Below are 12,929 nucleotides of genomic sequence, written 5' to 3' on the forward strand. Positions count from 1 at the left end.
GATTAAGTCAGACATATCTTTTTAAGGAACTTGACAGTCTATAACTGAAATTCTTTGTAGCCTTTGTAGGGGCCAAGGACCGGCCACTCCAATATGGACCATTTTGCAATTAAGATTATTTTGAGTTAAAAAACATCAAAAGGGGCGCCTGGGTGGCTCAGTGGGTTAAGCTTCTGCCTTCAGCTCAGGTCATGATCTCAGGGTTCTGGGATCAAGCCCCGCATCCGCAGCATCGGGCTCTGTGCTCAGCAGGCAGCCTGCTCCCCTCTCTCTCTCTGCCTGCCTCTTGCCTACTTGTGATCTCTCTCTGTCAAATAAATAAATAAAATCTTTAAAAAAAATGTTCATGACATAATGACGATGCAGAAAAGCAGTATTGAATTACAGTCATCACATGGGATCAGCGTGGTCATCTGTGCATTCAGTGCATACAGGTCCAGGGACACACACACACAGAATCCATATTCTTTATACTTTTCTTTGTTTTCTCATGCGTTTTTATACTAAATACATTGTACTCATTGGATTAAAAAATAAATTCTTATTTTCAAATACGGAGGAGAGTTGCATAAATCTGCTGTCTTTCAAAATCATGTTTTTCCTCACCTCGTGGTGCTGACTTTTTTCCAAAAATTAAAAATAGCTTGGAGGGTGGGGGAAGGAAGGACAAGGAGGGAAGGAGGAAAGGAGGAAAGCAAGGGAGGGAAGATGAGGAGACGGGAGGAAGCTGTTCCAAGTTAAAAAGGAAAAAGAAAGAGAAACTGAAGCAACCATTCTAAGTAATCAAGGGCTGCCCTCCTCAGTGTGGCAGCCGGGCCTCAGTCCTGTGCCTCAGACCTTCCTAAGACTTCCAGAGGAGACTCTCCGTGCTAACCAGGCAAACCTTGCTTTATCTTGTTTCCCAGTCACTGCTTTCTTCAAACCGGAGGTCTGCAGCAGCTCTGCCTGGAGCAAGTCTGTTGGAGCCATTTTCCCACAGCATTTGCTCCCTTCATGTTTCTGTGTTACATTTTGGTGATTCTCGCAATAGCTCAAACTGTTTAATTATTATCAGACTCATTATGATGATCTTTGATTAGTGATCTTTAAGGTTACTGCTGGAGCCTGAAGATGCGGCTGAGTTGCTGTAATCTCATGATAAAACTTTCACAAATGAGGACTTGCTTCTTACGAATGAGCCAGGAGAGTGGTTTCTTGGGATGGGATCTACTCCTGGTAAAGATGCTGTGAAGATTGCTGAAATGACAACACAGGACTTAGAATATGACATCAACTTAGTTGATAAAGCAACAGCAGGGTTTGAGAGATTAACTCCACTTCTGAAAGTTCTACTGTGGGTAAAATGCAATCTAACAGCATCGCGTGCTACAGGGAAATCATTTGTGAAAGTAGGATGGACATCGATGCAGCAGACTTAATTGCTGTCTTACTTTATGAAATTCCCAACCTCCAGCAACCATCATCCTCATCAGTCAGCTGCCACCAACATGGAGGCAAGACCCTTCACCAGCAAAAACATAGACTCATGAAAGCTCAGAAGACAGTTAATGATCTTTGCAACAAAGTATTTTTTACTAAGGTACATACATTATTGTTAAGCTATAATACTGTTGCACACGTAATAGACTACAGTATAGTGGAAACATAACTTTTATATGCACTGGAAAACCAAAGAAAAAATCACTTGACCCACTTTATTTTGGTATTTGCTTTATTGTGATGGTCTGGAACCAAAATTATAAACTAACCTACAGTGAAAAATAAAATAAAATCACTGCAGCCACTGTCTCTAGGGATAAGGGCCCAAAAATGACTGGGAAGGAGAATGAAGGAACTTTCTGGTTGACGGTCATGTTCTGTATCTGATAGGAGATAAGTTACACAGGGCTACACATTTGTCAAAATTAAGTAAATGTACACTTAAGATTTGTGCATTTTACTATAGGTAAATTTTACAACAAATGAAAACTCTACTAATAAAGGTTGTCCTCTAGTTCATGTTATGCATGCTTAAGTGTTTAGAGGTGAGATTATACTGATGTCTTTAACTTATTTTGAAATGCATGAAAATAAGGGGTTGATGGATGAAGAGAGAATAGACAGGTAAATAGACATGTGATAAATAAGTAAAGTACAATATTAATACTAGAATCCAGGTGGTGGGGATACGGATGATGGCGATAAAATTCTCCTAACTTTGTTGCACATTTGAACACGATCATAATACAATGACAGGGAAAATGCATTGCCCCCCCAACCTCCCCACCTCACCTTGGGCCCCTCCTTCCCCTCCCCTCCCCATCTGCCCTTCCACATCTCACCTCCTTTTCTTCCTCCCCTCCAGTATCACAGGCCCCTTGGCTCCTACTTGGCAACAGTATTTTCACTAAGCTGCAGTCAAACCAGTGGTAGTACAAAGCACTGGCCTAGGTGGGTCCCAGTGCTAAAGATATATGATACTGACATTTATTAAAATGTTAAGGAAGACTTTATTCAATACTATTGCAATAGGGGTCAAGATTATCCAAACAGGAGAGAAACACCAAACTCAACTCTGAAGACAACAAAGACAAATGGGGATTTAGAGCCAAGGCGGGACAGTGGTGGTGGTGTTATTCTTGCTACACTGACCTAACAAGACTTTCTCAAAGGACTAGACATTAAAGCTGGGGACAATGAACTTGACCAGATGTCAAGGTTGGGGGATTCTCACTAGGACAGGGTTAGCAGGCCAGCTGGGCGGGGACAAGCCTGGGCAAGGCCCAGGCTTAGTGGAGAGACAGCTTGGAGGGACATCACTAAAGCTCAGTCAGTTCTTATCACTAGGTCCAGCTCCTCTGGGAGTGGCAGGAAGGGGAACCAAGGGACAGGAGAGGACAGGGCTGCCCTCAGTGGTCTCAGAGGTCAAGATCCAACACCCAGTGCACCAGTTCCAGTGCTATCCCAGGCAGGAACAGGAATCCCTCCTCTACTCTGTGCAGATTGGTAAATGAATTGGAACTCAATTGCACAAACACTGAGAGGAAAGGCAGAGCAACAACCTCACCATGAATTAGAAAAGGAAACTGACCACACCGCAGAAATGTCAAGGGTATTGCTCAACCTGACTCAGATCCATCTTATTTTCCTTACCGCCAGGACTGAAGCCCAGAGAGACTTCAGAGCACCCAGCTGCACAAGCAACTGGCCTATGTCCCTGGATGTCCTCTCCCAGCCCCCACCCCCTTGACTGAGGTGCTGCAGACACCCAAGCTGCTCTGGTCAGTGTGCTGCTGTGAAATTAAAGGGTATTGTAAAGCAGTGGGGATTGTTTACATGGTGGACCGTGGGCAAAAGCTTCCAAAAGATTCTCTTATGCAAATGAAAAACAGATAGTGACCACTGTACTCTCTCTTGCCTCTTTCTATGGGGGCTGCCAACAGGCTTACCTGTGAGTATCACAGTTTCATAATGACATGGCATCAATCCCTATCAGAGCCCTAAGTGCTTTACACCAAGGTTTAAGTGCAAGTTTTAGAAGCCCAAAAGTTCAGAAGCTCCATTCTGGGTCAACTTGATATAATCACTTGCTACTACAGACAAGGTTTTATGCACTTGGTCACTTATTTATTATAGCATTATTGAATTTCCTCTTATTATTTATTACAGAGAATGTCTGTCACTCTCTCGCTTAATTTCTTTCTCCACTAGCTCAGATCATGGGATCAACAGCCACATGAGCAGCCTTGTGGAAACAGGGTTTTTCCCTTCATCTGGCAGAAGGGAAACATGCTCGCTTCCTGGACACATGTGCTCTTTTCTCCACGGTGCATGGGTGCTGGAAGCCCCATGCCTCAGTCTTGAGCTTATTATTTCTTTCTAGGTCTCTGCTAGCTTATACTTGAAGCTGCAGGCTACCAATGAGGGCTGCTCCATCATTTTAAACCAGGTTGAAGAGTCACCACTACAGCCTGCTCATCTCTGTGGGTTCTGACCCCTAGACACTATTATTAACAAAGAAGCCCACCCCTCCAAATCTGTTACATTTACCCAAGGTCATCAAATGGCTGGGGCAGATGTGCAGCCTTCCACTTCTTACCTGATACACTGCAGGATGCCCTGGTATCTTCTGTAGGGACCCTCTGTTAGGGTTAGGGATGTGGCACGTGCCAGAGTCCTAACAGAGAATTACGAATAGGCAGTGTAACCAACATGCAGCAGCATGTGTCAAGATACAACTCTCCACCACACTCACATCTGCCATCATGCTCTGGTTATTTGGGTGCCCTGCACTTCCTTCCCCATGACAAAAGATAAGAGGATCCCTTACATTTCAGCCTACCCTCTGTGTGACATACCCTTCTGAGATGGAAGCTCCAGCTGTGCTGCGTGGGTGGAGAAACCACAGTTAGAACCAATCCCCACCTTCAGGAGAAAGCCACTCCTGCTCAGAAGTACCTGGCCAGGGGGCGCCTGGGTGGCTCAGTTGCTTAAACATCTGCCTTTGGCTCTGATCATGATCTCAGGATCCTAGGATCAAGCCTTGTGTCGGGCTCTCTGCTCAGTGGGGCATCTGCTTCTCCCTCTCAGTCTCTCTCTGGCTCTCTCTAAAGTCAATGAGTAAAATCTTTGAAAAAGAAGAAGGAGGAGGAGGAGGAGAAGGAGAAGAAGAGGAGGAAGAAGAAGTGGAAGTAGTAGAAGTAGGAGGAGGAGGAGTACCTGGCCAGGGGAACTGCTCTGTGTATCTTCTCCTTTCTGTACAACTAAAACAGCCTTTGCCCACTCCCTCTTGCAGCTATATTAGAGCACAGACCTACACAGTCCTGAGCTGGGGGCTCTGTTAGCGCACCTGGTACCCAGATACCATGTCTTTTTAGTGTCTCTCCCTAGTCTCAGCAGACCTCTTGTCCTGTAGGCTTTGGCTGAAATACCTGTGTTCTCCCTGACCATGTTCAGTAGCACCTCTCTCTATCAACCCCCTCTATTTTGCTTCCAACAGAGCACCTATCACTCATTAATGGTAATTACTGATCCCCCCCTCACACACACCCTAAACCTATGCAATATCACAGCCACCAGCTGCACTTGGCCATGGGGTGCTTGAAATGGGACCGGTCTGAACTGACACCTGCTGTGTGTGTAAAACGTACACACAGGATTCCAAGTACTTAGCACATACACAGAAAACATAAAAATATCTCATTAAACAATTAATTGCTTGTATATGTTGAAATAATATTTTGGATATACTGGGTTAAATAAAAAATGTTAAACTCACTCTCACCTATGTCGTCTTCCTTTTAATGTACTAGAAAATGCAGAGTCACACATGGTTCACATTGCATCTCTATTGGGCAGTTGCCCTGTGACAAGAAGTCCAAGGCTCACTAGCCCATTCTTCATGTACAGGCTGGAGACCTCGTGGCTAGGCAGAAGTTCCAGAAAGGTTTGTTGGTTGAATAAATAAATGAGTTGTGAAAAAGAGAACCCGAAGATCTTTTCTCAAATAAAGGTTAACTCATCTATGTTTTGAAAAAAAAAAAAAAAAAAAAAAAAAAAAAACCACTCCCCAGAACAGAGAGCAGCGTCTTCCTTAGCTTCTGAAACCGAGCTCCTACTCTGGGGATTCCTACCCAATGCTCAACCCCCAGGAAGCCCGAAGCGCTACTTCTTCTTTCTGCTACTAGCACTGCAGGCCCTGGGAGGAGTGACACCTTCTACACGCCCACAGCGAGCTGGACTTGGGAACCCACCACCAGCGCCTGATTAGGACTGGCGAGGAAGCGGCAGACTCGGGCACCGCCAGGGGAAATGGGGAGGACGCACTTCTGTGGGGCGGAGAAGCTGGGGGGGCGTGGCTTGGGGGGGGGGGCAGAACGGCTCACAGCAGAGGGGCGGGGCTTAGATGCGAGAAGGGGCGGAGCTTGGAGGAGGGACAAAGAGCTTGTCCTGCGGAAATAAGGCCCGGAGATGGGCGAGTGGGGGCCCCGACTCAGGTCTGAGGGCTGGGAGTGGGAGCGACGAGCTGGGTTAGGGGAGCACAAGGAGCAGAGGTAGGACCTCGGAGGAAAGGCAGGACTTCCGCGGGGGCCGGACACGGTCCCGGGGAGGGGCGGGCGGGGGCGGAAGAGGCGGGGCCGGGGAGGGTCCGGAGCCCCGAGGGCGGGGCTGGGGGAATAAATTCGCGGCGGCGAAGCGGGGTGTCGCTCACAGCTGCTGGATCACCGCCTGCTGAGCTTCACTGGCGTCGGAGCGCACCATGGCCGGGCACCTCCGCACCCCGCTGCTCCTGATGGCCGCCCTGGCCCTGACCCTGGCGGTGTCTGTGGCCGTGGGTCCCGGCGCAAGCAGGAAAAGTAGCAAGTCTCCAATGGTGGGCGGTCTGTCGGACGCCGATGTCAACGAGGAGGGCGTGCAGCAGGCGCTGAACTTCGCCCTCAGCGAGTACAACAAGGCGAGCAACGACGCGTACCACAGCCGCGCAATGCGAGTGGTGCGCGCCCGCAAGCAGGTGCGTACCCCCGGGTGCCGCGGGCCGGGCTGTGGGGGCGGGGCGGCCCTGAGCTCGGGGTGTAGCCGCCCAGCATTCCCAGCCCGCCCCTACCGGTCAGCCCAGCATCTTGGACGGATCAGTCTCCGAGTCCCTAGAGGTTGGGTGGGGACTGCGGACGCTCCTCGCTCCTCATCGGGCGGTGTCCCTGGTCTTAATGGTCGCCCACACACTGCCCTACGCATGCCTGTCACCGGGAGTGCTTCGGTCCCAGCTGGCACACTGGGTCACCCCCGTGGCCTTCAGTTGTGTTTTCAAACTCCATCCGGGCCAGAGGCAACGGTGTGCAGGTCAGGGCACAATCCAGTTCCCTTACTTTCGCGCCCAGCGTCTGGGGATGCTTAGGCTCTGTGAGCTGTCACATAAATGACCACGGGCGAGGGAAAAACGGACCCCACACCTGACTGCCCTCCCGGCCCTGCCACTAAATGATTTTTTAAGCACTTTTGTAACTTTTAATTTAAAACTTACAAAGCAGTAGCAAAAATAGTGCATAAAAGCCTTGTAGATTCTGCACCTAGTTTCCTTATATGTTAAAAATTTTGCCATTTTGCTTTACATGAGGCACATATGTGTGTGTACGGGGATATATGTATTTGTTCCTGAGTCTTTGGAGAGTTAACCCTCAGTGTGTATTTCGTAGAAACAAGGGTGTTTTCTGACATACCCACAATAACACTTTGGAAATCAAAACCAACGCTGACAGTTACCAGATGCATAGCCTTTACTCAGATGTCACTGATTGTCCCACTGATGTCCTTTATAGCCCAAGACTGCCAGGCTATATTCTGCAGCCACTGTCCTGCAACTTTCTTTACTCTGGAGCAGCCCCTCCATCTATGAATTTGACATTTCTGGAGGATCCAGCCAGTCCTGGTGCACACTGGGTCTCAGTTTGGGTTTCCCATGTTTCCTAAAGGTGACTGGGGTCATTCAGAAGAGGCCCATTCTCCTCCAACCCTCCTCTCAACAGGTGCCACTAAACTAACCTAGACTCCATATCCTCAATCTGCAAGAGTTTGGGGCCCACACCAAACATCCTCCCTGAGCACCCAGAGGCTGTCAGCAAACACAGATGGGTCGATGAGCTGGCCTGTGATACTCAGTGCATCTCAGAGCAGAGGGTCAGGCATATGAATTCAAACTGGTCGAGACATGCTGGTGGAAAGGCCCCTGGAGTGTTACTTCCCTCCACAGTGCACGTCCATGGGAGCAGCCTCTCATGTAGGCCATAATACTCCCTACCCCAGTATGGCCCCACCATCACCAATACCCAGAGGATAAGGTGAGTGAACTGCTCCTGACCCCTGCTTCTGCCAGCCTGTTCTGGAGTTCTGGTATGCTTCTATCCTGTATTTTCAGGTGTAAAAGACAGGTGTGTGATACACTTCAGAAATACTCCCATAAAAAATCACAGTTAAGGGGGCGCCTGGGTGTCTCGGTCATTAAGCATCTGCCTTCAGCTTGGGTCATGATCCCAGAGTCCTGAGATCAAGCCCCCCATCGGGTTTCCTGCTCAGTGGGGAGTCTCCTTCTCCCTCTCCTACTCCCCACTGCTTGTGTTCCCTCTCTAGCTGTGTCTCTCTCTGTCAAATAAGTAAATGCAATCTTTAAAAAAGAAAAAAAATCACACTTAAGGACGTTTGGGTGGCTCAGTTAAGCATCTGCCTTTGGCTCAGATCATGATCCCAGGGCCCTGGGCTTCAGCCCCACATCGGGCTCCCTGCTTGGCCTGAAGCCTGCTTCTCCCTCTACTTCTGCCTGCAGCTCCCCCTGCTTGTGCACTCTCTCTGTCAAATAAATAAATTTAAAATTCTTAAAAAAAAAAAATCATACTTAAAAGGTAGGCATTCCAGGGGCAGTGACTTAATTAGCCTAAAACGTGTGTGTGTGTGTGTGTGTGTGTGTGTGTGAGCACACGAATGCATGAGAGAAAGGCTCTCATTTCCTATTGTGAAATGAGGGAATAAATAAAGCTTTGTTACACTGCAGAAATGTGAAGATCTATAGGGTTGACCCTATTAATTGGATTTAGCTTAAGTGTATAACACAACTGTCTTCCTGAGCTGGACCCACTCTGCTCCAGCACAGAGCCCTGGCTGTGTGCTCAGACCCAGCCCTGGCTCCTGGCACTGGAGAGTTTATTATTCAACACTCACGCTGGTCCTTGGCTTCCGCTTTCTGTCTCCTGCTTCTCCTCCTGCCAGGGTGCCTGAGACCTTCTGGAGCCCTTCTGTGAACGAGTTACAAGGAGGGTCTGGGCCCAGTTGCTGGACCGGCCTTCAGAAGGTGGCTATGGTTTTCTGGGATACCTGAAAGGTAACCCAGGTCTCCCGCTGTGGTGGCTTCTGGTAGTCATCAGAGGAGAGGGGGGAACCTAAGCTGCTGATCCTAAAGACTTGTCTGCCGTGTCTGAAAAGTCAGATGGTGAGTAGACTGGACAGCCCAGCTGCTGGACCAGCCCTCAGAAGATACCTTTGGTTTTTCTGGGATACCTGCTTTGACAGCAGTGAATTCTGGCATAAGGGCTCAGTAGCAGAAGGTACCCGTGTGCGAAATTGGTCCGTATTGTAAACAGGTTATGTTCTTGACCATGTGCAGGTTGTGGCTGGGATGAACTACTTCTTGGAGGTGGAGATTGGACGAACCAGATGTACCAAGTCTCAGCCCAACTTGGACAGCTGTCCCTTTCATGACCAGCCACACCTGATGAGGGTATGTGCCTGTGGGGCGCATGGTGTGTGAGTGCTGGGGGTGTGGGTGTGCATGTGTCGGGGTGCACGTGGGGGAAGGGCGTATGTGTGTGCACATGACCAGTTTGAGTTTCTGAGTGGGTTTTAGCTGGTGAATTGGGGCACCATGTGCTGTGTGGGTTGTGGCCTGTGGGATAAGGAGCAGCTATGGGGTGTTTGCTGGGGAAAGAGATGAACCCTTAATCCCAGCCTCAGCCACCTGAACAGATTAGAGGGAATTAGAGGTCTGTAAGCAGCCCAAATCCTCTGGTCTTGCCCTGCTCACCAAATACTAGTCTCTCTCATCGGGAAGGCCTTGGGGTGGAGGGGCACACTCTCCCTATAGCTACCCCATTCTGTGTCTTTACGTGTTTCAGAACTCTGATCGTAGCCCCTCGATCCTTCCTGCTGCACCTGTCTTAGTGCTGGCCCACTGGAGGTGCAGGGGATCTGGGGGCAGCACCCTGTCCCTCAGGGTCTCTGATTTTGCACAGGCTGCTCCTTAAAGGGATGTGCAGGGGGATGAGTTTGTGGGATACTGCTGGTTGGAGTCAGGGGGCAGGATCTTACGTCTTGGATTTACGGAGTGGGTGGGGCGAATGAGAGGTCACTGCCAATCCCTGTTTGTTGTTCTGGGCTTCAGCAGGGTGGGGACTGAGAATCCCACCACCACCCTTCCTCACCCCCACTTCTGACACCTTGAGGCTGGGCATGTTCCTTTTCCATTGTAACCCTAACTATCCTTCTCTCTTCCCTTTTGCAGAAAACACTCTGCTCTTTCCAGATATACACTGTCCCCTGGCTGGGCAAGACCTCCTTGGTGAAGTCCAACTGCCAGGATGCATAGAGGACCGTGTGACAGGCTGGACCACTCTACCCCCTTTCTCCCACCCCCACCCCCTTGTAGAGCTCCTAACCTTTAGAAGGTTGGCTTTGTCTGAGTGACACCCCCTCAGTGTGCTAGTCCCAAGAGGCAAATAGAGAATTATTCTGGGGAATTTTTTGAACAGCTAAGCAACTGTAACTCCTTTAATTCCTTTCCAAATGCACCAGTACGTGGTACATGTATTCTGTTCTATCTCAATAAAAAGTAACATCAGCTACTTCTTGAATTACTTATTGTCTTGGGAATATATACAGAAGGGTCTGGGCCATGCCTTTAAGAGCTCTCCCACTGACTATAGAGGGCAGACAAGGAGCAGAGAGCTGACAGGTTCCTGGAGGGGAAGTCGGGGGTGCATGCTGCCACTTTGGGGATAACTGAGAAAGGAGCAGGCTGGGAACCCAGGCCTCCCGCTGTGGTGGCTCCTGGAAGTCATGCAGGGGAGAGGAAGGGACCTAAGCTGCTGATCCTAAAGACGTGGCTGCTGTGTTTGAAAAGAAGTCAGATGGTGAGTGGACTGGACAGGAGGGAGGGGTCGGATGGAACCCTTAGCCCAGGGCTACCCTAAGCAGGGCTCTACCAAGTCATTTCAGCCATATGTGCTGAGATCACACTCCTGGGCTGATTTTCACTGGTCAAGTTCTTTAGAGACTAAATAAATAATGTTTTATGTCTACTTCTTCAAAAGCCTGCAGGCACCAGCAGGTGACAAAGACAAAGTATATGGGTGTATATATAACTATTAGAGAAATACCCATCAGAATCAAGGTCAAGCCAATCAGAACCAGAAGTGAAATAGACTGAAAACAACACCTTCAGACTGGTTTCCAAGAAGTGGTTTCTAAAGTATTTTACAGATTTGAGCCCTGCCTGTTTCTGGGGTCCCATTTAAAAGCAGTCCTTGTGTATAGCTTCATGTAAGGGATGTAGAATTGAAACTATAAATAGAGTGGGCTTGCTGCTTATTCTGAAGTTTTAGAATTAATACCATCATTCTGGGGATGAGTGGATCCTTCAGAACTCCAGTAGGAAAGGTCCAGTCCTAAACAAAAGAGAGCTAAACACTCACCCAGCCCCCTGTGCTGCCCTCATAATAGCCATTCACTGCAGAGGGGTGAAGCCGTCTTACGGCACTGGCAGTGCTGGGGCCATGTGCCCCTCCTGCCCCATGGATGAAGTCTTGTGACCTGCTGCTCTGAACACAGAAGGTGAAATGACAGAGGGAACCCCTCCTGCCCCCCGATGACCCCAAGTCCTGGCGCCCCAGGAACAGCTGCTGTGCCAGGCAAAGGTGAACCCAGCACAATGCTGGGAAGGGGTGCGATGGGGACCCACCCTCCAGGTGACTAGCTGGACCCCAGCAGGATTGTGTGTCTTATCTAGTCTCATGTTCACCATTATGAAAGAAGAGGCACGATTGCTAAGAGAGTCCTTCAAAATAGGGTCCACAGGACATGGAGGAGGTAGGGCCCCTGTACCACTGTCTTCGGTTTCAGTTCCCTGAGCATTGGTCAGTTGGAACTGGACCACCCGGAACACAGCCTTCCACTTTGGACCGAAATAGAGATACTGTGATGCCTGTTTGCCAAACAGCCAATCATGTATGAGATAGTGTGAACTCTGCCAGTACCGAACAGTCTTTGAAAACAAGTCATGAAACCTTTTGAGTTTTGCCTCCATAAACCTTAACTTGCAGCTCCAATTTGGGGGCACACTTTGGATTTCAGTGGCCTCTGTGTCTCCTCGATTAGAATCTTTAAGACCCCAAATAAACAGTCTGGTTGCCTGACAGTCTCTTCCTGATGGACACCATACTTAGCGGAAGGGGTCAGGATCAGAGAGACAAAGCACTGCCCCCAGGCCTTTCGAGGTGGGGTATGAGCCTGGACCTCATCCCTGCAAGGGTGCATGGACTTGAGGATGTGTTAGTGGGGGGGGCGGGGTGGGGAAACCCTGGCAGAGCAGACAGTACACAGAAGTGGTATCCTGGGGCTAAGGCCTCCCTGCACAGTCTTTTCTACCTTGGTGAAAAATCTTGGTTTATACAAACAACCAGCATACAGGCACCACACCAAAATGCTGATTTCCTGCAAAGCCATCCTTTTGTGGACACATTTCCAATTCTCTTTTGCTTGTGGAAGTGGGGGGTGGGGAGTGGAGCTTGGCTCCTCTGAAGCTCTCCACACCTCTCACCACTAGGCTTTGACTCCCACAGCTCACACTACAGGGGTTCAGGTTGGTGCCACCCTGGGTGCCCCAAGGTAATGGTGGGCCCACAGATGCCATAACCCTGGGGCTCTGGGTGAAGTGGTATGACTGAGGCAGCCCGGTGACCTGATGGCACGTAGACCAGTATGTCTATGGGTGGAATCAGAGCCCCAGCAACTTTTATCTGCATGATTTTTTTTGTTTACTTATTTTAAATGTATCATTTATGAAAATTACATAAATAGCTTTAGCATTGTGCTGGGCTCTGAAGAAACACTAGGTTTTTGGTATTTTTTTCATTGATCTGATTACATATTGTGGTGCTTTAAACCCGGCCCCCATAATCTTTGACACTCCTTGCACTGAGAGGTGGGGTCTGTGAGCTGCATCTTGACTCGGGGTTGGGGAACATCATCGAAAAGGTGTGCCAGGATTAACCTGTGAGCTGGACCTGGGCACTTGGAGGCTCCTCACCCGCCTCCCCTGCCATGGGAATGTGGGTTCCTCTGGCTTTTTCCGCTCCCTGAGACTGCTCTAAGGACGCAGTGGTATCCAAGGAGATAGTGATGTGGTGCTG

General features: G+C 49.1%; 1 protein-coding gene and 1 long non-coding RNA gene across 2 annotated transcripts; one reads left to right on the forward strand and one right to left on the reverse strand.

Moving 5' to 3' along the window:
* Nucleotides 1-470: 470 nt before the first annotated feature.
* LOC123927284 lies at nucleotides 471-5,456 on the reverse strand. Its single transcript, XR_006815398.1, has 3 exons — nucleotides 5,264-5,456; nucleotides 4,079-4,156; nucleotides 471-1,236 (listed from the first exon to the last, which is right to left on the reverse strand). It is a non-coding gene; the product is annotated as an uncharacterized LOC123927284 (long non-coding RNA).
* Nucleotides 5,457-6,157: 701 nt separating this feature from the next.
* CST3 (cystatin C) lies at nucleotides 6,158-10,364 on the forward strand. The gene is made up of 3 exons (XM_045981782.1): nucleotides 6,158-6,490; nucleotides 9,131-9,244; nucleotides 10,025-10,364. The coding sequence occupies exons 1-3, from the start codon at nucleotides 6,239-6,241 to the stop codon at nucleotides 10,106-10,108; spliced, it is 450 nt and encodes a 149-aa protein (XP_045837738.1). The 5' UTR covers nucleotides 6,158-6,238; the 3' UTR covers nucleotides 10,109-10,364.
* The last annotated feature ends 2,565 nt before the right edge of the window (nucleotides 10,365-12,929 follow it).

Source organism: Meles meles, chromosome 16 (genome assembly GCF_922984935.1).
Source record: "Meles meles chromosome 16, mMelMel3.1 paternal haplotype, whole genome shotgun sequence".
In the NCBI taxonomy this organism is placed as follows: Eukaryota; Metazoa; Chordata; class Mammalia; order Carnivora; family Mustelidae; genus Meles; species Meles meles.